The sequence below is a fragment of the Pezoporus flaviventris genome, unplaced genomic scaffold (assembly GCF_033815535.1).
Source record: "Pezoporus flaviventris isolate CSIRO_AGI_PZ_B2104156 unplaced genomic scaffold, CSIRO_AGI_Pfla_v1 ptg000063l, whole genome shotgun sequence".
In the NCBI taxonomy this organism is placed as follows: Eukaryota; Metazoa; Chordata; class Aves; order Psittaciformes; family Psittacidae; genus Pezoporus; species Pezoporus flaviventris.
In genome coordinates, this window is record NW_026892611.1 from 9223398 (window position 1) to 9248331 (window position 24934).

The 24934-nt window shown below is 58.4% G+C and overlaps 1 protein-coding gene across 1 annotated transcript; it reads right to left on the reverse strand.

The window, feature by feature from the left end:
- Positions 1-24934, reverse strand: TMEM132E (transmembrane protein 132E). The gene is given in 10 exon segments (XM_061470480.1): positions 1-1343; positions 1345-1670; positions 2136-2327; positions 2401-2680; positions 3740-3945; positions 7575-7718; positions 7940-8129; positions 11410-11550; positions 12136-13033; positions 24696-24934. Coding segments are annotated over 10 exon segments (3153 nt in total). The 5' UTR covers positions 24769-24934; the 3' UTR covers positions 1-640.

A 24934-nucleotide genomic window follows, 5' to 3' on the forward strand; every position in this document is an offset into this window, starting at 1 on the left:
TTAGTGCTGATACAGCAGGTGGTGGTGATAGCAGTGCCCCAGCCCCGTGGCCGTGGGTCTCGGATCCCCATCCTGCATCACTCACAGCACGGGGCAGCAGGCTTTGGCTGGGGCAGCCCCACAACGCTCCAACAGCAGATCCCTGAACCAGCACTCACCTCCACAGTTGTGCCACCGAGTGCAGCAAAGGCAGGGGGGTGCCTTCGGGAAGCCCCCACCAGCCACCTTCCCGCTGAGCATCTCTTCTCTTCCACTCCCTGCACAGCAGGACCCGCAGCATCATCCTGCCCTGTGCACCACTGGACACGCACAGAGGTTCTAACCCCATCCATCTCTGCCCCCCACCCCGGCTCCCTTTTCTGCCCCCCACCACAAGCCAGCGGGTTGAGGGGGCCACACGTGTGCTTGATGCCTCCTCTGGGAAAACCAGATGATAAAGGGCACGGGAAGAACAAGGCCCCAGTGGGTGCCTTCCAACGGGGTGAGGACGTGAGATGTGCGGAAGAGGGGATGCGCAAAAGAGAGCTGAACGTGGGTCTCCAGCCCCGGGGACACGGCTGGCGTGGCGTGGCGTGGCACGGCGTGGCGTGGCACAGCGTGGCAGCCCCCTCCCTCCCGCCCCATCCCCTCTGCCCCTGCGCTAAGCGATCTCTTTGATTCTGCGGATGTAGTTGTGAAGCTCTTCAGGGTCTTGCAGCCCCATGTCCTGGCAGACCCACTCCAAGTCCTCCTCATCAGCGATGGGGATGGAGTTGTAGGCCAGCTCGTCGGAGGGCAGCGTGGCGAAGGTGGTGAACTTCACCCGCTTCCGTTTGGAGGTGGGGGAGTTGAGCGGGTCCTCGCTCTGGTCCCGTGTGGAGCCCCCCGAGGAGCCGTCCCCACGGCCATGGACCTGGCTCTGCACGCTGGTCTGTGAGCTCCCGCTGCTGTGGTGGTCCCCGTGGCAGCAGGTCTGGACGTTTTCCAGCGGGTTCCCAGGGCTTTCGGGCTGGGGGGAGAGGTCATTGTGAGCCCGCAAGGGCTGCCCGTTGCCCAGGAAGACCCAGTGGTGGGAATGGTCCATGTTGGTCTGGCCTTCAGGCGGGATACGTTTGTGCCGGTATTTCAGCACAAAGACAATGCAGTTGATGAGGAAGACCAAGATGGCCAGGCAGAAGACACCCAGGAGGGCGTACATGCCTATCTCCAGGTCTGTGAGCCCCCTGGTCACCTGGACAAAGCCCGTGGGGATGGTGGGGAAGTCCTCGGTGGGATGGGATGCGCTGGACATCCTACTGTCCTCGCTCGGCTCCGCTTTCCTCTCCACCTCTGCCCGCAGGGGTGGTGCTTGCCCCCGTCTCCGCCAGCCCTGGCTTGCTGGGGACGTGGTCATAGTCATAGGTTGGGTCCTCCTCGGACCCAAAGTGGACCCGCACGTTGGCCAAGGCTGTGAAGAGGACGCTCTTGCGCTTGGTCTTCTGGCAGCTCTCGCAGATGACCAGCTCAACCCGCAGCAGCTCCCCTGCGCCCTCGCTCTGTGCCACCACCAAAGGGAACGCGCGGTCCTGGGTCACCGAGACCACCTTCTCATCCAGGCTGCTCACCACCAGGTTGTAGTCCTTGGGGTCGTAGAGGGACAGGGGGGCCGTGGTGCCGTCGCTGTAGGAAATCCACAGGCTCAGGAGCGCTTCCTGCGGGACCAACACAGGCACCGGTTGCCCAGCAGGATGCCAGTCCCACCTGCACCCATTTGTCCATCCCTCCATCAATCTCTCCTCCTTTTCATCCTTCTCCCGGTCCAATTCACCCTTTATCCCTCCATCATCCATCTTATTCCTACCAAACATCACCTAGGTTTCCCTTTTTACATCTTCTTTCCTCAGTGTTCCCCATGTTTGCCCAGGCTCACTCCAAATCCCAGCCCCGGAGGTGCCAGATGTGGCTACCGAAGCTATAGGATTTGTTCCAAGCCCCTTTGTCCCCACGGTTGCATCCTGCCCTTGGGGCAGGGTTGGTTCACAAGTGTGTGAAGGTTTCTGGGGTGCTCTGAGGGTCCGGGATGACCGTGAGCAGGATTTGGGAGGGGAGGTTTACAGGTGGAGCCCTCACCCAACCCAAGCTCCCCACCAAGCCCACGTGCACCCTCCTGGCCTCACCTGCTTGAAGAAGCTGAGGTTCTGCTGCACGGACGTCCGGGCAATGATGGTGTGGCTATTGCCAGGGCTGGGGTGGAGGGACAGCGAGAGGCTGGAGACCACCTGGGCCTTCAGGTCCGTGATGCTCACCTTCTCCTCCGCCACCGTCACCAGCGTCTCACCCAGCACCGCTTCCATGAGCGGGGACACAACCTGCAGGGGACCAGGGTACCCATCACCTCCTGCCACCCCAAGCCAAGCTGGCAGAGGTGGGGAGATGGGGTACCTTGAAGAGCGTGGTGCCGGGCTCCCTGCCGGCCAGCGTGAAGCTGTCCACCATGTGGGCCACCCGTGGGTCATCCACACGCATGAAGTCGCTGACCAGGTCGGTGACCTCCACCAGCCAGTCGGGCCCTAGCATGGTGACCACTTGCTCCGTGCCCTCCGCCGCCGTGGTGTGGAACTGGGTGAAGACCTGCAGCGTGGTGTGCTGGTACTGCAGGGCACAGCCCCGGCTCTGCCTCCGCTCCTCCTCATCCTCCTCGTGTTCGCTGTCCCGCACCAACCTGCGGGATGGGGCAGTGGTGGTGGGCAGTGCTACCGAGCTCCTCATTGCCCTCACAGGAAGGGAGAAGGGGGGCCAGGCAGGGACAAACACCAGGTCACCAAAAGATGCCTGTTGCCCATAAGGTTTTAGCAGCACATGGTAACAGGGTCACCAGCATCTCTGCCCCCTAACCAGCTGAGAGGAGCAGACATCTCATCTGGAGGGCAACGAGGATGCTCGGGGGCTGGAGCACCCTATGGAGACAGGCTGAGAAAGTTGGGGCTGTTCAGCCTGGAGAAGAGAAGCTGCGTGGAGACCTCAGAGCAGCTTCCAGTGTCTGAAGGGGGCCTATAGGGATGCTGGGGAGGGACTCTTCATTAGGGACTGTGGTGACAGGACAAGGGGTAACGGGTTAAAACTTAAACAGGGGAAGTTTAGATTGGATATAAGGAGGAAATTCTTTCCTGTTAGGGTGGTGAGGCACTGGAATGGGTTGCCCAGGGAGGTTGTGAATGCTCCATCCCTGGCAGTGTTCAAGGCCAGGTTGGACAGAGCCTTGGGTGAAATGGTTTAGTGTGAGGTGTCCCTGCCCATGGCAGGGGGGTTGGAACTGGATGATCTCAAGGTCCTTTCCAACCCAAACCATTCTGATTCTATGATCTCAAGTTGGGATGGGCAACTGGAGGTCTCTAGACCTCAAAGCAGGGCTAACTTTGGAGCTTGGTTGTTCCTGGCCTCCTCCAGGGACGTTTTGACCATTGCCAAGGATGGATGCTCCCAACCAGCTCCAGCTGTTGTGCTGGTCCCTGGGTGTTATAATTCTCCCAATATAATGTATTTATTGGTCAATATAATTGACCAACCTCACTGTGAGGTTTTCCTCCTTCCATACAAACACGCAACCTGTAGCCACGCTCTCTCACCACTTCATAGGGCTCCTGAGACAACGCTGGCCCCATCACCCTCAACCCCCCCTCATTAAAGATCCAAACAAGGCAACTCGACCACTACCACCACCTTCACTGTGCCTCCTTCAGGCTGGACAGACCCCCCGGCACGGTGACTCCGCAGCACCCACCTCCTGTCCGGCAGGATGGGCACCCTCCAGCCCTTCACTTGGCTCAAGCGGGCGTCTGAGAGCTCGATGTGCAGCGGCAGCTTGGGCACCCACACTGTCATCTCCAGCGGGGCAGAGAGGTGCTCGTAGGTGAAGGTGACCCGGGCGCTCATGGAGCCCCGCGACTCCTTCCCACTGACAAAGACGTAGTCACAGCTGCTGGAGACCTGGGGGAGAAGGGAGGATGGAGGGTTACAGCAGCCCTACAGACACACCGGAGATCCCGGAAGGAGCCTGCCCAGAGGATGGGAAGTGCTGAAACAAGAGAATTTCACCACCATGTACCCAGAAAAAGGTGGCCCCGGGAGCAAAGATGCTCTCTGCTCCTGGAGATCCTTGCTCAGAAGCACGGACCCACACACACCATGTCCATAATGCAAATTTCCCTCTTGCCCCCTCAACCAGACACCATCATTTGATGCCTCAGTCTCTTTGGCACTGAATTGTATCCTTATTCTGCTCTCAAGCTGGAGGCACCCATGGGTGCTTCACAGGGGTTACACGTTGCTCATGCTGGACATCTGCCCCAAAGTCTCCTCCACCCATACCCAGAGGGCACAGGCAGCAAGCACAGACCCACTGCGTGTCCATGTGCAGGTACCCCCCAGTGCCTTGTCCCCGTCCCTCCTGCTAACACCACAGAGAGCTTCCTGCAGCTCATCTGAATCCTCATCTTCATCTTCTCGCCCTTTCTCTTTTAATTCCCATCTATGCAAATGCCATTGGTTAAATTTGCTATAAAACAAATACATGCCACAGGGGACCACTTATTACTGATCAACCTGACCCGCTGAGAGGATGCCAATGCAGCATCACCTGTGTTTCAGCTTAGGCAATCAGAGTCAACAGCTCCTTCCCAGCAAGGCAGACTACAACCGGGCCAAGGGAACTCCAACCTCTCATCTGCAGTGGCCCCATGGCTCAATACTGACTCCCTTTTTCCCCTCCTACACCATCAGGAATTGCATCCAAGTCGTTTGCTGCTGGAGAAGATTAAAACCCATTGGCCCAGCCAGCAGCGCAGATGCACCAAGCATCTCACAACAGCACAGAAGGACTTATTTCCAACAAGCCGTTCTCCCACGTGGATTCTCCGATGGCTGATAAGGGGCTGAGTCTGTGCTGCACGGTAGCTGACAGCAGAGGTGCAAGCGTCGCTGCCACTCTCCCCACCTTATCTTTGGGCACCTGTGGTCATTCAGCTGCAGGAGCTTTGCATCTCCAAGCCAGCAAGCCTGACTCCTGCAGAGGCTCCACGTGTTGGCTGCAGGAGCCTCCTGCAAGGTGCCTGTGCTCCCCAGGCAGAGCCCAGGACCCAAAGCCTTGGGAAGCTCCTGCTCCGCGGGCACGGGAGGGAAGTGCAATGCAGGAGGGGCTGTTCCTTGTCTTCCTATCGGATACCAGCTCAGCACGTCCGAAAAGACAATCTCATCTCTGTCGGGGCAGCGTCTGAATAAAGATGAGCTCCTGGGTGAACCCTCCAGCAAAGGAGGGCTCTGGATATTGTGCCATTTATCACAATACATACGGTGGGTTGCTGCTTGCGTTACCTTAGCTAATAAACCCTCCCCCTGCAACTTCTGGGGGACCGCTTGCTTTGCAATTGGGAAAGGCGGGGAGGGTTACAGCTATGACAACAAAATATCCCAGCCCATCAGGGCTGTCCTGACGATGGAGTGACTGCAGATGAGGTTCTAAATGAAGCGCACGCTTGTTCAGAGAAACTTCCCGGATCTGCAGCGCGGCGTCGGGAAGCGAGAGGCTGAGGTCTGCCTGGGCTCCGAGCCAAGGCACTGCTGGCTCCGCTTCTGTGGCCAGGAGCTTCCCCCTTGGCACAGCCTCAGGCATGCAATCAAGCTGCAATATCTGCTCCAAGGGCCTGGGGAGTGGGAAGAGGCACCACAGCTGATGGCGCCCAGGGGGTCCTGGTGGTGGCTGTGGGTCACGGAGGCTCAGTCCCACTTGCTCCTAGTGCGTCCTCAAGCAGGTGTGGATGGTGGGCTCCCGAGAAAAGTTCACAGAGCAAATGATGGTGAGCATCTCCCATTGAGCATTGCTGGCAACAGAGGTGGGCTTGTGGCTTGTGCATCCCTTAGCGCATACAGAGCCCCCAAGGCCGCCGCATGGGCAGGCAACGGGGGCTATTTCTACACTACCGCAAGTGACGAGGTCCTCCTCTATGGGCCGAGCACGGGCATTCACCCTGTGTCATCACAGAGGGGGTGAGGATGACAACTGCCACCCACGCTCACCCACCGCCCTTCGTGAGCAGCCCTGCCAACTTCACAGCCACATCCAGAACACGTTCCCTCCACGTTCCACATGAGAGCGAGCGGCACCAAGCCACAGGCAGCGTGGGGAGAAGCGTCTCCCCAGCCCTCATTCATGCTAAATTATTTACGGTAACAGATAGCACATCCCACTATGTAAGCTCTGATTTATGTAACAGGTTTATAGCCCTGACACCGCAATCATACTCCCCGATCTCAGCAGGTAACCGAGAGCTCCCTCAGAAGCGAAGCTCCAGCACAAACACAAAATAACTCAGCAAGCAATTGCACGGGGCTCCGAGCAGCGAGCGGGAGGCGAGCCGGGGCCGGAGGGCTGCTCCATGCATTATTCATCCCGGCTCGTGTGCATGTGTCTGCTCCCCCCCCCACACCCTGGGCTGGGGACAGTGCGTAAATAGATTTATGAGTAGAAAGGCAGCACATTAAACAGTTTAAGTGTCTTGGAGTCCATCCTGAAGTGTATTATTGCTCCAGTGTTTTATCACACTGCAGAGGAGCGGGCTCCATAAATTAGGGCCGGGGCTGTAAATCGCACAGATTGGAGTTTCAGTCAAGAACTTGGGTAAACACTTTGTGACACTGCCTGTCACCCAGCCAGGGACCAACAGGGAGAGAAAGTCCCAATGGAGCTGGGGTTCTGCTCATCACCCCTGGCTTGGCCACTGGCTGCTGGCGAACAAGGGGAGAAGGGGCTATGAACCCCCAGCACGGCTCTCTGCCCAGTCCAGCAGAGACATGGAGAGGGTGGGCTGGGAGGGTGCGTGCAGGGAGAGGGGCAGGAGGTGTTTGGGAGAAGGTAATGATGTCTAGGGGTGGATGGGTGGGGGGAAATGGTGACAGAATAATGCAGGCAGGTGGAGAGATGGATACATACAAGGGAAGGAAAATGCATATGGATGGATGGGTCTGGTGATGGAAAAATCATGGCTGGATTTGAGGACAGTGCTGCCTCAGCTGCTGCTGCAACAGCGAGCCCTTTGCACTCACCTGATCAGCATCTCTCCCATGCAGCCCATGGTGCTCCTCTCTCTCAGCCCCCCTTTTCCCTCCATCCTCCCCAACTGCCCAGCTCATTCCCACATCCCTCTCTGGGGCCAGCCTGGTACCCAATCCGAACATGAGATAAACGTCACCTGGAGGCACGAGTGAAGCTGCTGATGGAAACCTGCAGCTTACACCGCGAGGTGACAATATTTCACCTTATCAGCACTAAGTGCTCTGATAACCCGTAGTTATTGCTGCTGCCTGGTGCCAGCCTGCACAGTGCCAGCATCCCACAGCCTCTCTGGAGACAGTGACAAAGCATCTTGTCCTTCTCCCAGCAGATCCCAGGGAGAGGCACGCATGGACTGAAGCCACTGCGGGGATGATGTTTTGGATGCTGTGGGGTTGTGCAGCCCGTCAGCTCAGCCGCCAGTCCCAGTTAGCATCACTATTGGGCTCAGCACCCCTGGAAGAGGCTCAGCCCCTCATGAGGGTCACAGGAGCCCCCAACCCACACCCACCTTGATGATGTCTTCGTTGTTGGACTTGCACTCAACCATAGCAGAGACATCCACGATGACACCGCTCAGCTCAATGGCGATGACCTTCACGGGGATGGCCACCGTCCGCCCCGTCAGGATGGCCGTGTTGATGATTTCCGTGTCCTGGGGTGCAAAGGGGACTGTCACGTTAGAGGGCAGCCTCAACATCCTGGCTGGCCCCTCTCCTGCTCCAGCCCTGGGGCAGAGAAGGACCTGTGGGTGGGAGGCGGGGTGGGATGTACGGATGTATAGGTGCTAGGGGGCAGATGGGCTGAGGGAGGTCCCTCAGGGGGGATGCAACCCATCCCCAGCATAAGCTCAGCAGAGGACCTGGACCCGCTCACCATGGCCAGGGGCACGATGGCCCTGATGTCCCTCTGGATGACCGTCAGCTCCGTCACCACCTTCTCCAGGTCGGGCGGCGGGTTGCGGCCCCGGTAGTCGATGTGCCACATGATGCGGCGCGTCACCGACTGGCTGGTGAAGTTCTCCATCTCGAAATCCAGCTGCATGATCTCCGAGGAGTCCCCGTCCCTGGGCAGGAGACAGGAGGGGACACAGTGAGCCGGGTGCCCCAGGTCCCATAGGCTCCCGGGGACCAGGACCCTCTATGGATGCAGAGCATGCAAGGCTGCTGGGTGATAGCTTATCACGGGGTGAGTGTGTGGCCATGGCCCTGGGGACAGTGGGTGGCTGCAGGTGCTTCCCTGCCTCTCCAGCTCCATCTTCCCAGCAGCAGAGCTGTATTTCCCATCAGCAGAACTGGATTTACCACCCCACACTGCTCCTGCCTCCATGCTCATCTCTGCAGGGGCCCCCTGCACCCAGGAGGGCAGCATGCTCAAGGACACGACATAAAGTCTCTATACAAGAGCCCAGTCCAAGCCACTGACTTTACAGCACTTTCCAAGGGGATCATATGGGGAAACTGAGGCACGGGAGAAAGAGATTCAATCACAGACAGCAGGTGAGAGAACACCAAGCTGTGACACGGTGCAGGGCTGTCCCTCAGCCTGTATGGACAGCCGTGGGGATGCAGAGGGCAGATGGGCAGGGGATGGGTGAGGTAAGACAGGAGCAGCAGGTGGTAACAGCTCCAGTACCATCAGCTCATCAAACCCCCCCACATTTAATGGACAGGGAATGAACTGTGGGGCAATCCCAAGGCAGGACGGGCTGGAGAGGCTGGGTGCTGCCAAACCCAGCACATAGTGCCTAAGGGGACAGGGAACTCAGGAGCTGGTGTCCCTTGTCCTCTGCATCCTAGCTTGGACACGGTCTGACAGCAGCATAAATCATCACTCTCACACCTCACCCCTATGAGCAAACATCCCCAGATGCGACCCTGCCCTCCTATCTCTTGTGTCCAACCTGCAAATCCCTTAAGGGGACCCAGGGATCAACCCCTCCCCAGGTTAAACTTCTCCACTGCTCCCCCAAACCAGAGCATCCTCAGGGGACACCCCAGAGCCCCCACAAACTGCAGAGCCAACAAAAGCCCTCCCAGAGCTGGAGGAGGGAGTGGGGTGAGGAAAGGTGAAATCCCTATGGATTGGGAAGCCGGGATCGGCTCCGCTCTCATCTCACAGCACAGCAGCCGTTAAGGAGGTCCCAGCGATCCGGGGATGCAGGATGCACTTGCGTTTCTCTCTGATAAATATCTAATGAGTGAAAGGGAGCAGAGATAGAGGAGGGCAAAACTACTGGGCTGCCCCAGGGCACGGCAAGCCCTGCTCTGTGCTCCCACAGCAGGGACAATGGGCTTTGCATTGGCTGGTGAGGTCCTGATGGGACTTTGTGCCCCTAGGGTTGTCACCCTATGGGAGTGCAAGGGAATCGCCAAAGGCCACCCAGTCTGGAGAAGGGGATTGGGCTGCTCTCTACCTCTTTCAGTGCATAAGTATTAAGTACAGCCAGGAAGAGCCAGGTTCAAAGGCAAACCAGAGCTGCAGCTGCATGTCAGAGGTGACTCCTTGACATGGGGTGCCCACGGGATGCCACCATCTTCTGCCCTCCCCGAGCATCATCTGCCCTCAGCCACGGCAGAGACAAGAGCAGGGCTGCTCAGGCTGGTGGAATAACTTAGGATGCAGCCGGGGTGCAACAGAACACCCCAAATTAGCTATTATCACCCCAAAGCTCAGGGCTTTCTCTGCACAGCCAAAAGCCCCCAGAGCCCCAGCAAGGCAACCTCCTCCGGCAGCGCAGCCCGCAGGGCAACACGGCTTCGAGTCATTCCTACTTGCCATTGCGTTAATATTTGATGGAGTTGTTTGTCTGAAAGGTGATTGTAATCACTTTAAATTCATCCTCCGTCTCTAACCTTTCCTGCCTGATGTGAAGCAGCGGTGGCAGGCAGGGAGAGGGGGAAGGGACAGGGGAGAGGAGCTCGCTGCTGGCAGCATGCATAGGGCTGGCCATGCAGAGGAGGGGGGGGCTCATGGCTCTGGGGACACTCTGGTGTCCGTCATCATCCCCCAGAGGACATCACATCCCGGAGCTGCGGGCTGGGATGCTGCGGCTGCGTTTTGGAAGCAATGGAAAATCCACCCTCCGGGTAAGCCCTTTGGAGGGGGGCCTGCAGATGGGTTTTGAGCTCACGTTCAAAGCGGTCAGAGCTGAGCTTCTCCTTTCTGCAGGAGGTCAGCCCCTGCTTCCCTCAGTGTGGGGCAGATATCAGGAGATTCCCTATGCAGAGAGCGGGGATCACATCAACTCACTTAACCCAGCTCCCGGAGGTACTTGCCTCCCTTTTCCCATAGGCACAGTGATGGAGAACTATTGCTTTCCAGCACTTCAGAGACTCCTGTTAATGGTTTTGACACTGCGCCCATCCCCTGCCCTTGCTCACCGCGTCCTACCCACATGGATGCAAGGAGCAAAGCTGCCCCTTGCTCTTGCAGCCTCCACAGCCTCCCCTTCTCCAGACTGAACAACCTCTGGGTTTTCACCTTGGCTTTGTGGGTCCTTGCTCCTTTGGACCATCTCATTTCTCTTCCCCGGACTCTACTCAAACGACCCGAGCCTTTCCTGGTGCCCCATCAATGAGCATCATCCTTGTGTTAAGCAGGGCAGAACTTGCTCTGCCCATCTCAGGTGCTGCCTTGGTTCAAGCTCCCCCTCTGACACTCATCCATCATCCAGAGAGACGTTGACTGGGGACTGCTCCTCTTCCTTCCCAGAGGAGACACCAGGATAGTCAACAAAGAGCTGCTGCCTCTCATGGTATTAGACCTTCTTTTAAACCCACAACACTTCCACTCCAAACTGGGGATGCTCCATGGCTTCACAATTCAGCCTCCAAATCCACCGCCTATATCCTCCAGCATCCAGGTAATCCCAGCTCAGAGCCAGGGATGCAGCTGCTCAATGGTACCCATGACTTAGGAGCACTTGCTTGAGCCCCAGCTTGGCTCCCTGTGTTGACCATGGAGCAGATCCCACCTGAATGCACCACCAGCCCTTGGGCAGCTGCCTGCCTGACCGCAAACCTGCCCACCTTGGGCCATGAATCCCACCTTCACCTTCCCCCTAGCCTGCTACATGGTGCCGGATGGTTAAAAACCACACACGACATCAAGCCCCTTCCCAAACCAGTGCAAGGCCTGCCCCAACCTCAGCTGGCTTTGAGGGCTTGACCTCAACACTGCTCACAGTCCAAGCCGTGCCTCAGTTTCCCCTACCAGCACCCACTTGGCACTGCAGCCAGCCGGACACCCGGCGCGAGGGCAAAGGGAGACCCGCTCCATGTCAAACCCCAGCCATTTCCCCCCAGTCCCCTGGTTATGGGGGGCAGGCACAGGGGGGCCCTTACCTGGGCCCAGCACCGTCCACCCTGGAGACATCCACAGTGGCAGTGGAGTGCTTGCCACCCGTCAGCAGCTCCGAGCTCACCAGCCACTGCCCACTCCTTGACTTGGTGCTGAGCAGGTTGACACCCTTCTTGGCCTTCACCCTGTGGAGAGCGATGGTCAGGGATGGATCCTCACCCCCGGCACCCCTGGACCCTCCCCTAGGGGGATTTTTGCCCTTGATCCCTCCTGGCTGTAGGAAACACCATCCAGGCTGTCAGCAGCAGCCATGGGGCTCAGCCCACCCCAGCCCCTCGTTCCCATAGGATTTTGCCTCACACCATCCAGCAGTTTTGTCCCCCATCCCAGTGCTGCCCCACAGAACAGTAGCAGCAGCCCCCTTGTCATTCCACACCTTGTTCCCAAAGTGCCTGTGAACAAACCCACATCTGTTGGTGGGGCCCTAATCCCAGTGCAACTGGGCAAAGGCAGCAGTCCATAGTGGCAACGCAGAGATGGAAACCCTGGACGGACAGCCCTTCCCTTCAACAAGGTCCTACTGCAAAGCCCCAGAACATTGCTGGGTGCATCTCTGGCCTCCCTCAGCTTCCCAAAGCCCTGCCAGCAGGTTCCATACACGCAATATGCCGTTCCATCCCCTCCTTCCTGCCCGCAGCTGCCTTTGCACAGCACTGCCAAAACAACCCCATCATTGAAAGGATGGAGTGGGGACAGCCCCAGCACCTTACCTGAGGGTGAAGTGCTCCACGGTGGAGTTGGACATCAGGTAGAGGAGGATGCTGAGCACCTCGCCTGGCTTGAGGGGCTTGTCGGGCAGGCGGATGAAGACGTTGCCATCCAGCCGATGCTCCTGCATGGGCTGCCCCGGGCCGGGCTGCAGGAGGCTGACGCTGCCGATGCGCAGCAGCGGGTGCTGGGTGGGACCCTCAGTCCTGGCTCCCCCAGCCCCACGGCGGGGAACCATCTCCCCAAGGCACTGTCCGGCCCCATCGGGGGCATGCAGGGTGTAGTAGAGCTCGGCTTGCTGGCTCTCACCCGGCACCTCCAGGCTCTCGGGGCTCTTCCGCCTGCCCAGCGGCACAGCCGGGGGTCCGAACCAGGCGTGGGGCAGCTCTGCCTGCACCAGGCACATGGCCAGGCTGCCCCGCAGGCGACACGAGCTCTTGATCTCACGGGCATCCCGGAAAGCGTGGAGCCGCACGCAGGGCAGCCGGTCCGTGACATCGAAATCGTCCCAATCCCGGCCGGAGACGTAGAAGAGCACTTGGACCACGGGCTGGCTGGCCACCAGCCGGGGCTGGACGATGAAGGCGCGCACCTTCCAGTTGACGGTGAGGCGGTCGGGGACCTCCAAGGTGCTGGAGGGCTGCAACTGCTCCTTGGGCAGCACCAGCCCCGTGCTGAAGGGCCCCAGGGTGACGTTGAGGACGGGCAGCTCCTTGGTCTGGAAGACGACGAAGGGCTCTGCCCGTTGCAGCGGGGTGCTGCTGTTGCCCACCGGGCTGGCTCCCAGCTCCTTGAGGAAGAAGGCCAAGCGGGTGTTGGACAGGCGGTAGCTCACGGGCAGTGTGATAGCACCGGGGGGCTCGGCGGGCTCCGGGCTGGGGGGTGGCCCCTTGGCGTGGGCTGTGAAGGGAATGGAGAGTGCGGGTTAGTGTGGGGCATCCACCTCCAGAGCATCTCCTGAGCCCCAGAGCAGGGAGAGTGGACCCAGGCAGTGGTCCAGGCCTGCAGCAAGGAGTGGGGGCTTCAGCCCCCAGACCCATCACAAAGGCAGCAAGAGCCCTTCTCCCCTGCAACCCAAAGCCTCACAAGATGTTCCCAGGACCTCAGGCATCATTGTGCTTCCCGGGGGGTGGCTTCAGCCTCACCGAACCCACCCTGAGCATGGAATGCGGTGTCCAGCGAGGAGGGATGCTCAGGGGCTGCCCGAGGCTGGGTCAGGCTGTGTTGAAGCTGCATCCAACCTCAGTGTTGCCACTGGGGTGCCCACAGCACTGGTCTCCCACCCCACATCCATGCCAAGGTACCAGTTTGAAACAGCACAAACACACTCACAGAAATAAGGCATAACCAGCTACATCCCTGCTTCCAGCTGTGCAGGGAAAAGGATGCTGAGCTTCTCCAGAGGCTCACTACCAAAAATTAGGCAGGTCCAGGCTAATTTCTGGCTGGCAGTTCCCATGAAGTATCTATGATCAAGGCTTTCCTCCTGCTTTGAGCTCCCAGATCACACAAGCAAGGTGGCTAAATCAGTTCCTTCACCCCAGACCCACTCCATCCCCACGGGATCCTTGTAAGGGTGGTGTCATGGCCAGTCTGTCACCCATCATCCAACCAGGGGTGCAGTTGGGTAACATCCCTGGGTGCCAAAGCTGGCCTAGCCCCAAATTTTCCAGGCATGGACATGACCTGGTGGAAAAGTGCCGAAGATGACGTTGGTGCCACCTTGCACTAACCCCAGTAGCACCCAGACCTCATTTTGGTCCTTCTTTTTGACCGTTTTGCCTTAAAACCAAAGCAGAACAACCAGCAGGCAGGCGGAGCAGGCAGCCACTGCCAGCCACTGCCTCCCGAGGGATGGAGCTGCCCAAGCCCCTCGGAGGGAGCCGCTTATCCCTATGCCACAGGCAGCAAGAGGACAGAAACCCACGAGCATCTTCCTGCTGAAGCAGATGCTGCGGAAGGCGGCCGGAGCGGAGCCGAGCCGACGGCACGCACTGTGCCAGCAGCTGCGGGAGCCTGGAAGACATCTCAAGGTCTTTGCATCCACCAGCGGCTGCCAGCAATTCCCAGGAGCCCCGGGTCCCCCCCCCCGCCCTCCGCCAGCCCCATTCCCTGCACTGATTGTAATCGTTCCCAAGCGGCTCCCGAGCAGGAGAGCCCAAATTACCCGTGTCAAACAGCGGTGAAAGGTGCAGATGTGATGGCTCGGCTCCTGGGAACGGCTCAGCCCCATTCCCAGCCAGGGATGAGTATGTCGGGACAGCAAGGCTTTCCCCAGCAAGGACCATAGCCCGGGGCTGACGGAGAAGCAGGACCCCGCAGCCCACCCAGGGAACTCTGCTGCGGGGAGTTAAGCAGCTTAAAGGGCTCATAAAAGGATTAGCACTCGATAAGGAGCGGGGGGGCAGCATCCGCTGCTGAGCTGCCTGGGATGGAACTTGTCTGCGAGCCAGGCACAGAATTCCCTGGGGCAGGATGGATGCTGGGGATGCACGGCCAGCATCACCGGCACCACCGTGGGCACCGCTCCGGTGCCTGCCACGCTAACCCTGCCTGCTGCTGAGCGCATCCTGCTCTCCCGCTGTTTTCCCACCTCCTGGGGAGCCGGGAGCTGTAGGAGAGATGCCGAGCCTCAGGAAGCTCCCATGGGTGCCTCTCTGCTCAGAAATAACCATCAGCAAGGGGCTTTCTGCTCCTCTGGCTCGTGGAGGGTGTTTTCTGCTGCGGCATGTGAAGGTTCGCATCCTCCCTGCATCCCGGCTGGCACGGGCACGGCTGCTCCCGCCGTCCCTATCCATTAGAGAAGGATTTTTCCCAAGGCACCACGTTATTTGTGGAGTAAGATTTACCACCTGGAGCAACGCGAACCTGACCCCTTCATGAGGTACCGGCAGGACCGGAGGAGGCGGCGGCAGCCGGGGAAAGAGGCTTTGAAATAGCACCAGGTTTTAACCCTTAGAACCAGACCTGCAGCCATCAGCTCTTTCCTCCTTGCCGTGAGGATTCTCTGATGGCAAATAAGGGTTGTGCACCAGGAGGGGCAAGGAAAGGGACTCTCAGCTGGGGACCCTGTTCAACTCAGATAAAGCACCGCGGTGCCATGGGGAAACCCGGGTGGCTCCATCACCTAGCCCATGCACAGACCTGCACCCTGGCCATGCCAGACAGGGAAAAGCAGCAGGGACAAGCTGGGACGGAGATTAATGTGATGGTCATCATGAGTTCAGTGCAGGAGGATCGCTGGCACCCAGAGAAGCTATTTCGTTCCACAGACAAAATGCATTTAAACGATGCTATAATCTGTCGCCAGAAGGGGGACAGGACCGGCGCCTCCGTTCCTTGGCCATAAACTAATCCTGCCAGGAGAAGGGCCAATCCAGCCGCATCCAGCCCAGGGGGGATGCCAGGATCACAGCCCAGCCCGAGCCTCTGCGCCACAATGGGACAGAGGGAGGAGAGGGAGGGAGAAGGAAGGAGATGCACACATGTATGGATGCATGGCTGCTGCCTAGGTAGCAAGGAAGAAGGGTGGATAAGGATATTTGAACCAGCAGAGAGAACAGAGTATGTGTGGATGGATGGATGGATGGAAGGAGACAGGCAGATCAGGAATGGCTGGACAGCAAGAGAATAGCTCTAGGAAGAGGGAGAAGAAGGGATGGATAGGAGGACGGATGGAAGGTTATCACAATGGCTCAGGAGGTGGATGGATGGATGAACAGATGAATGGACAGTACAACAGTTTAGGAGATGGAAGGAAAATGAATGGAAGGAGAAGGATAGATGGAAATATGGGCAGACAAGCAAAACAGCTCAGGGGACTCCAGTGCCCACACCACTGTCCCCAGCCCCTGCCCTGGTTTCTAGCAGCCCCCAGGAGGGAACATGGCCCTCATTGCCCCCACTTCTGGGTGGATGTGGGGGACAGAAGGGTTAAACCCTGATCTCTGGCTCCAGTTAATGGGATTTGCAGTGCCTGACCTGCATCCCGTGTTTATTAGACCGGCGCAGACAGGACCATATGGTCCTTCCACCCTCGTAGCTTGGTACTGCAAGCAACAAAGCAGATCTCCATCCTGGGCCAGGCTCTGACCAGCCCGGGGCTGCCTGGATCCCCCTGGGGCTAAGGGACCACCCCAGCCCCATGGTGGGATGGGACCCATGTGTGTCCCCTCCTTCCCACCCCACAGCAGCACACTGGGGAGCTGGGATGACCTACAAGCCATTGTGGGAAGTGGGGAGAAGAGAGATGGAAACACGCAACTGCTGTGACCCCCTCACCAAGCCCCACATCTGCCCGGCCAGATGTGCCCCGTGCTGGCCACAGCCATGTGGCCAGATGTGCCAAACTGCTCTCCCTGGCCATGAGGGCACATGGAGACAGCAGCAGCACCTTCCTGCCCTGCCTTCAAATCAAGACCACCCTCCCCAGGCCAAGGGGTCCTGCTTGGCAAGGGCCCCACCATGGGGTTGTGGTCCCCAGCGGTCACCAGTGACCACCCCGGCCTGGAGATGCTGGGGTCGGACAGACTGATGGACACAAGGGAAGAGAGGCTGATGGACAGACTGGACATAGCTATGGCTGGTGGGAGGCACCAGCTCATTCGCTTGTCCCCTCCATCCTGCCCCTGCTGCAGCCTCACCAGCCCCATCCCTGCTCCCACCTACTGCTCCAAGGCCAAAGAGCCTCCTCCCCTTTCCCTTATCCATCATGGATAGCCAGTGCTGAGCTCCAGCTTAGCCCCAGCCCCAGCTGTCTGCCATAGGGATCACTTTAGCGATGCTCTGGGGGTGGATATTTATCCCAGCTTATCCCTTGGGACACAGCAGGGGATTCCCAGCACATATATCCCCACTTAGCAGAGGAAAAGCATATAGGAAAAGCACTGGAGAAGAGGGAAAGGAGGTTTGAGGTTGTGCCAGGAAGGTTAAAACTTCTCATGATGTTAGCAGGCAGCACTGGGGCTTGTGCATCAATGGACCAAACACAGCTCTGAGGGAGATACTGAAACACTGATGATGCAAGACCCCAGCCCCTTGTCTCCATAGATAACACCATAGATAACACCAGCCCATCTCCGCTGGGCTTCCAGGGTGGTTCCTCCTTGGAGCAAGCCAGGAAAGTTGTCCCTAAAGCAATGGTTGCATAGAATCCGAGATGGGTTGGAAGGGACCTTAAAGCTCATCCAGTTCCAGGGACCCCTCCCACTGGAGCAGCTTGCTCCAAGCCCCTGTGTCCAACCTGGCCTTGAACACTGCCAGGGATGGGGCAGCCACAGCTTCTCTGGGCACCCTGTGCCAGCGCCTCAGCACCCTCACAGGGAAGAGCTTCTGCCTAAGAGCTCATCTCAGTCTCCCCTCTGGCAGGTTAAAGCCATTCCCATTGTCCTGTCCCTACATCCCTTGTCCAAAGCCCCTCTCCAGGTTTCCTGTTCAAACCCAGCTCCTGAACAGAGTGACCAGGTGAAGATCCTGCCCTGAATCAGGGACATGAGGGCAGGACGTGCTGCTGCCTGTTTACCCGCATTGGTCAGCACCCAAATGAGACAATGGGGGGATGGATTCATCCGAAACACTCAGAGCCCCACAGCCCCTAAGAAGCAGGCCCACCCTGCTATTCCCCACCAAGCCACCGGCACAGATGTCCCAGTTGCCACTTCATTTCAAGCCTGCATAAAATCACCATGCTCTCCTGAGCATCCCACAGATTTTTGCCCCACAGCCACCAGGTCCCAGAGCGAAGGAGAAACACGGGCAGCAACAGTCCCAGATTCCAGGGATGTGGCACATCTGCAGCTCCCAGGGATGCTCCCAACATCTGGATGACCCAACAGCTGGCTGCTCCAGCTTGAGGCAGCCCCAGACTCACTCAGCATCTCCCCACTCAAACCAGAAGCAGGCCCCACACCCATCCCTTTCCCTCCCCACCACATTACACTCCCAGCAACGGGGTCAGCACCTCCAAACACCTTAAAAGCCAACAGAAAGGGGAAACAGAGGCCTCCATCCCTCCACGCAGAATTCAGTCAGTCCCAACGTGAGCCCCCCTCTGTTCTTCCACACGGAAAAGAAGCAGCCAGTAATAAAACCCAGGCCAAAATTAGAACACAGCCGGGCCCCTTGTGGAACCTCCAAAACGCTTCCCAGCAGCCAGAGCCTGGAAAACTCTTTGCAGCGCCATAAAAGACAAGCAGCTCTCCCTGCCCTCCCATGCGCCCAGAGCCTCTGTCTCCAATCCCAGCTAATTGGAACTCAATTAAGTGAATAATTGTTACAAATGTAAAATTACCTTCCCCCAGTGCACAGCAGGGAGATGCCCTGGCTGTGACCGCAGGGAAGGGAGGGACATCGGGATGCTCCCGGCTCCCAGCTCTGCTCATGGCCACAGCCATGAAGCCCCATGGTGCCAAGGACCACAGCACTCAACCAGGAGGTTAAACTGGTCCAAGGCTTCCCAAAACCAGCCTAGGGCAGGAACCGAGTGGGTGCTGGCAAGGAAAAGCGGATCAAGCCTTCCCCTGAGCAGCAGTGCAGGCTCGAAAGTGGATTCTCTAGTGTCTAATACAGGGCTGTGCTTATGCCTGGTGGGCCATTGCTAGATTCTCTTTTCTTTTAGGTCCTTAAGACTTCTCCCCATCCAAAAGGTCCAGCCTGGCTTCATCAGTAGAAGAAATATGATAAGAACTCCTAGTGGCACTCAGCCCCGGGCTAGCACACAGCCTGTATTGCAGCGCCAGCAGCAAAAGCAAAAGGGACCCATCCCAGCTCCACAACAGGCTGTGGTGCTGAGGTCTGCATTTCCTCCAGGAAATTATTAAAAGGAGGGGAAGCAAGGAACCTAAAAGAATAAATAAATATGGCCTAAATGGGATGTGCTGTGCAGAGGCACAGCCTGCCATAAATTCCTGGAGCCGGGAAGGCTTTTACGTGGCAGCTACTTTAGAGCAATTTCCACAAATCACAGCAAGGGACAGGCTGGGGGACAGGGAGGAGAAGGCCTTTATGGAGGAGGAAGAAAAATGAAGGAATTAATTAAAGGGAGAAGAAGGAGGACAAGGAAGGGCCTGACTGTGAATGTCCATAGGGATGCCCGGGGGCTCAGAAAGGCAGCAAGGGGGGAGCTGCCCTGGGATAAAGTGGTTCCCCCAGCACATGCTGCGGTGGGTCACCCCACATGCCAGCAGCAAGTAGGCATAGATGGTTACCAAATACATACCCTGGGGAGCCAAAACTGGGGGGAAAGGCAGCAAAGGAGAGCCCTGGGGAAGCAGAGACAGGGAGAAGCCGCCAGAAGAGACCCAGTGATGCTCCCAAAGCCAAGTGTCCCACTTGGATCCTCCTTGTGCCCTCTCCATCCCCTCCCAGGAACATCCTCCCAGCACCCTTTCATGTGAACACCAACCGTGCCCCCCCCGCTGCCACAGCCTGGGCTGTGCAGAGCCACACGTCTCAGCCTGATTAGATCCTGGTTAATTTTCACCCCTGGTGACGTGTGTCAGGCTGCGTTCAGCGCCACAGCGGGATTCGATCCCAAAGGCACCCGAGGAGCTGTGGATAAACCCAAGCAACTGGGGCAGCATCACCCCCAGAGCTCACCCAGCACCCCCAGCATCAGGGCTGGGGACAGGCATTGAGCCAAGGACTTCACCAGCTCAGGACTTTGCCACCCAGCATTAAACACACACAGCTCGAATGCATCCCCTTCCTTTCTTTGATTTACCTGGTACCCAGAGAGGAGCACATCCAGCAGCTGCACCGAGCTGGCAGCAGAGGGTATTGCATTTTCAATCTGATTTATGTTCTAGGTGGAAAACTCAGGTTTTCCTCGAGGAAAAATGGATTAAAAGTGAATTCATTCTCAACTTTTGGCAGTCCTGGGGAAGAGCCCAACATGCCAGAGCCCGTTTAACCAGGGCAAAACCTGCCCCCTTAATTCTTGAATCAGGGAGATGAAGGCAGGACCCAGATGAGACAACGGGGTGATGGGTTCATTGCAGGGGCCCTGAGGTGGCAGCGCCTGCAAGCAGGGGTAAAGCCACGCCAGCACCTTTAGCAGAGCTAGTGGAACATCAAGGGCAGCAAACATTGTGTAAGTGATGGGGAAACGCTCTCCAGCAGGAGATGGCAGCTTCAGAACATTGGGAATTGCCTTCATTATGGTATCCTTCTGGAAGGCCAGAGCTGCAAGCGAGGGGCTCAGCACCCAGCCAGCATCAAGGGACGTATGATCCTGTGCAACAGGTCAGGCAACAGCCTAAGGAAAATGAAGGGAATGGTCCCCAGCAGAGCCACATCCCAAGGAGCAGCCTCTGCATCCCAACCCCAGGGTGTCTGCAGGAGAGGTGACAGCCCATGAACCCCCCAGCCTGGCTGGTGCCTCCCCCAGGGTGGGAACCACTGAGCCACCATCAGTTGTGGCTGGAGGACCCCATGTCTCCCAGTTTGCATGGAAGCAGTGAGCTCCAACCTCCTCTTCCCTTGGCGAGGAGCACCAGGAGCTGCCTCACTTCACACCATTGAACTATTTCTCTTTCTGGCATCACACATGGACAAACTCCCTGTCCCCAAAGGCACTGCTGGGGTCCCCATCACAGCGCATCCCACCCCAAGGAGCAGCCACCTCCCTCCCTTCCCGGAGGCTGTTCGTTAGCAGAGCCATGTATTTAATAATAGGAGACTCTGATTAGATTAGCAAGAGTGACCTTTTCCAGATGGATGGGATGCAACCACGGGCACTACGCAGGAGGGGATCACACCGGAACATTCCTCCATGCACATCAGGGGCTATTTTGGACAAGGAATTGCAGGAGGCAAATAAAATCAGGTTGTGCCATGTAAGGACCCTTTCCCTCACCCATCATCTCCTGGGATCAGGCCATGTCCAGCTGCCCACCCCCCTGTTAGTGTCTGGGGGGCTACAGGAGGGCATGGAGCTGGGATGTGCCAGTGCAATGTTAGGGATGCTCTGCAGGGACCCCACAGCTTGGTTGGTTTTTTGCTTTCCTGCTCTGTTTAAGATGCAGAGAAGCTGGGTGAGGAGGGACCTCAGCAGCCAGACTTGGTGAGGGCAGTTCATAGCAGCACTTAGAGTAAGAGACAAAAAGGCAGGTTTCCAAAAATCCCTGTGCAATCCCAAGCCAGGGGGTTGCTGCCATCCAATTCCCTGCCTCAGTTTCCCCAGTGATGCAGCAGGGCTGAGCCTGGGGTGCAGCATCATGACACAGAGAAGTGCACACACAAAAGGATGGTTCTGGCCAAGAGTATCGAGGCACTTAATGCATCTTGAAATCCCCCAAAGCCAAAGCCTGCAACAGATGCTCACCAAAATCATCACTCAGAGGATTTCCATCATGCCACTGACAGCATCCCTCATCCTCTTCTCTTCCCTCAGCAACACCAAGAGGACAAAAGGGGTAGAAGAAGCATCACCACATCCCAGCATGAGCATCCTGCTGGGATTGCAAGGTATCAGGGTTGGGGGACAGAGTGGGCCCTGTGGGACATGCAAGGACACCCCAGAGCTGAAAGCCTTTTCTGTGGCACCAAAGGCAGAACTTGTGCCAGGTTTTACCCAGCTCAGAAGCTGGATCCTGTCCTCTCACCTGCCCATCAGGATGAGCAATGATCCTATTGCCCCTTCTGTGCTCCTGGCTGGAGCTGAGGCTGCTCGGCTGCTCTGACCCCACCAGCACGGCCGGGATGGGGGCTGTTAAATGAGCAAACGCCAGGTGCACGGTCCCGATTCAGGCATTAAAAGAGCAAAGGCTGGGTGCACGTTCCGGGCTCAGCAGCGAGTTATTGCACATCTCCACCTGCTGGCCTGAGAACCGCGGAGCTGGGAGATGCTCTGCGCCGGAACAAGGGATGGGGATGGTCCATATCTGTCCATATCCCCCGCTCCTTGCTGGGGTTGGGATGCGCTGGCTGGAGCCCTCCACCAGGGATGGAGCCATGGCCACAGCATCATCCTTCACCCCCACCCCAGGGCCTGCGACTTGCCCATGGTGGGAGATACGGGGAGAGCAGCACAGCCCCATCCCCGCCAGCAGCAGGATGGAGGTGCCGGGACCAGCACAGGACCCAAAGCCTGGCTTTTACACTGGGACAGACGCTGAACAACCCCAGCACCCCTGGACCACTGCCTCTGGGCAAGAGCTGCCTCTGGGAGAGGGTAGAATGAGGCACGCTGTGGGGACAAGGCTCAGCAGGCAGCAGAGGGAAGGTGCAGGAATCCAGGCTCAGCCCCATGGGCAGCACAAGGTATTTTGCAAGTGGGTGGCTAAATCCCCCTGTGCCACATCCCAACACGTCCCTCGCAGATTTGCAGTACAAGCACACGAAGCACATCCCATCACACCCCAGCCACAGGGCCCAGCCATCCATCCCGCAATCCCTGCGAGCATCCCACTCTGGAGATGCTGAAAAAGCCCCTTTCTGGAAGCAGCTGATCCAGGGCCGATGGCAAAGTGGCTCCCGGTGCAGGCAAAGCAGTGCAACAGGGGCAAGGCTGGGGCTGAGGGCTGCTCTTGGATAAAACACAAGGGAAAAGGGAGTGAAACACCCCAGACAGGCAGGAGAGGAGGGCGCTGCTTTGCCGCCGTTTGATCCCCACCACCATCCCAAGTGGTTTGTCAGAAGCACTGGGAGAACAATCTGTTCCCACTCTCTGCTTCCCTCCAAGACTTTCATTTGCCCAGGGAAGGCCACAGAGGCAGCTGCACATCCTAAAGGAGCCTAAAAACTCCTGGCAGAGGCTTCTCTCTCCACCAGCACAAGAATCCTCCCCAGCAGCACAGCGAGCCCCAGCCCCGCACCCAGCACAGTCACCCCATTGCCTGCTTCATGCCGGCATCGCCACCATGGGGACTCCCAAACCCATCACACTCCCATTCAAGGGGCCAGATCCTGCCCTGGCACAAACCCGAGGCCTGACCCACAGGGGTGTTCGTGTCCCAGCAGCAACAGGGGGTCTAAGAAATGCGCGGGGAGGAGATGGGGAGCAGGGGCCGCAGCCAGCCCCTGCACCAGAGGCGATTCCCGATGGATCGCTTGCACAGGGATGTTTCCCGTCGCCCGCCAGCGCAGCCGCCAGCCGCCGTGGGGAAGCGCCGACCCAGACGGCTGAATCTCATGCAGGCAAACTGAGGAGAGGAAGGAGATGGCAATCCCTTACCGGCTCCAGTCTCCCGGACCTGGTGGTCCCAAGGAGAGCTCTGCAGCAATCCCTGCCCGGGCAGCACCCCAGGAAACACCCAGTGCTGGGGTACCGGGGGGGCAGCATTTGCATCCCCAAAGGATGCTGTGTGAAGTTGCAGTGCTCACCAGTCTGGAGCATCTCTACTCCTGCTCCTCTGTTGAGGTCAGAGGCTCTGAAGGGTGGACCCCCTCACCAGCTCCCTGCAAGGCCCCCAATGTCCCCCTCCTCTTCATTTCATCGCTGTGGGTGAGCAGCTTCCCAAGCTCCTCAAAGAACTTGGGGGGCTGCAGATGCCTGAGAAAGCCCTGCTTGAACCCCAGAGTGCTTTAGCCATGGGCTGCTGGGGTGAAATGGAGCTGGGCACGGTCCAGAGACCGTGGCTTCTGGGGGGGGGGGTCTCAGTTGAGCTGGGCACCCCAGCCCTCAGCCCCCAGGACATTCCGAACCCACAGCCAGAGCTGGGCTGGCAGGAGGAATCCGGATGGTCCCCCCCAAACTGGAAGCAGCCCCCGCTTTCTGCCCAGCCAAGCAGCTCTGACGGGGCATTGTGGTTTGACAATGAACCCACCCGAACACAACGCCCGTGGAATCCAGCCCCTTGTCCCCCAGGCTGTGCGGCCCCTCTTGCCGGTAAGACTCCCCCCAGCAGCAGGTGCCGGTGCCCCCAGGGCTGGATGTCACCGCAGCTCGCCCATGGCACGGCAGTGATTTGGATGCAACTCAGGGCAAGTGAAGCGCAGGCAGCGGGGGCCCTCCCTGCCCAGGCCGCGGGCAGGGGCAGCACCACCAGCCCCAAACCCTCACCCTAAAACCCATGGTGAGGGGGGATCAGGAAGCAGCAGAGGGATGGCAGGGGCTGCACCCGCATCCCCGCACCCCAAAGTGATGCTCCCTCGTAACTCAGCGCAGGCTGGGAAAGTGCCTGGGTGCGGGTCTGGGGGATCAGCGAGTGGATAATAGCGGATAAAGCCCCTGATCCTCCTGCTAAAGCAGCTCTGCATTAAGGCGACAAGGGGCAGGGGGGAGGACGACCGCATCCTCCTCACCCCATGTTCCCCCCCGCCCCGCCGCCGCTCCCTGCTCGGGAAACAGCCCCCGGCAAGCGCTCGCATAGCACAAGCTGTCATTTTATTAAGCCAGGAATAAACTCTAATCTTCACCCATTTCACTGGGGGGGGGCACAGAAAACCGGCTGCGGGAGGATGGGGGGATCCCAGGCAGGCACAACGGGGCAGCGGCTGGCCCTGGATGGGGGGTAGATGGGGCTGGAAGGGGAATATGGGTGCAAGTCCCCCCAAGTATTGCAGACACACACACACAGAGCACACAGATCGGCCCCCCCCTCCCGGTGCCGGCGGCACTTACCGGGGAGCAGCAGGGAGCAGAGGCAGCAGAGCAGGGCGGCCGGCCCTGGGTGCATCTTCTCCGGAGAGGCCATTGCGAAGTGGGGGGGGGGAAGGGAGCGGGGCGAACCCCGAGACACCCCCGTAACCAAAAATAGTTAAAAATAATAGAAGAAATCCAAACCAAGCACCAAAAAGCCGCAGAAATCCCTAAATCCAACCACGTGCGAGACAGGAGCAGCAGCCAACGGCGGCGGGGGG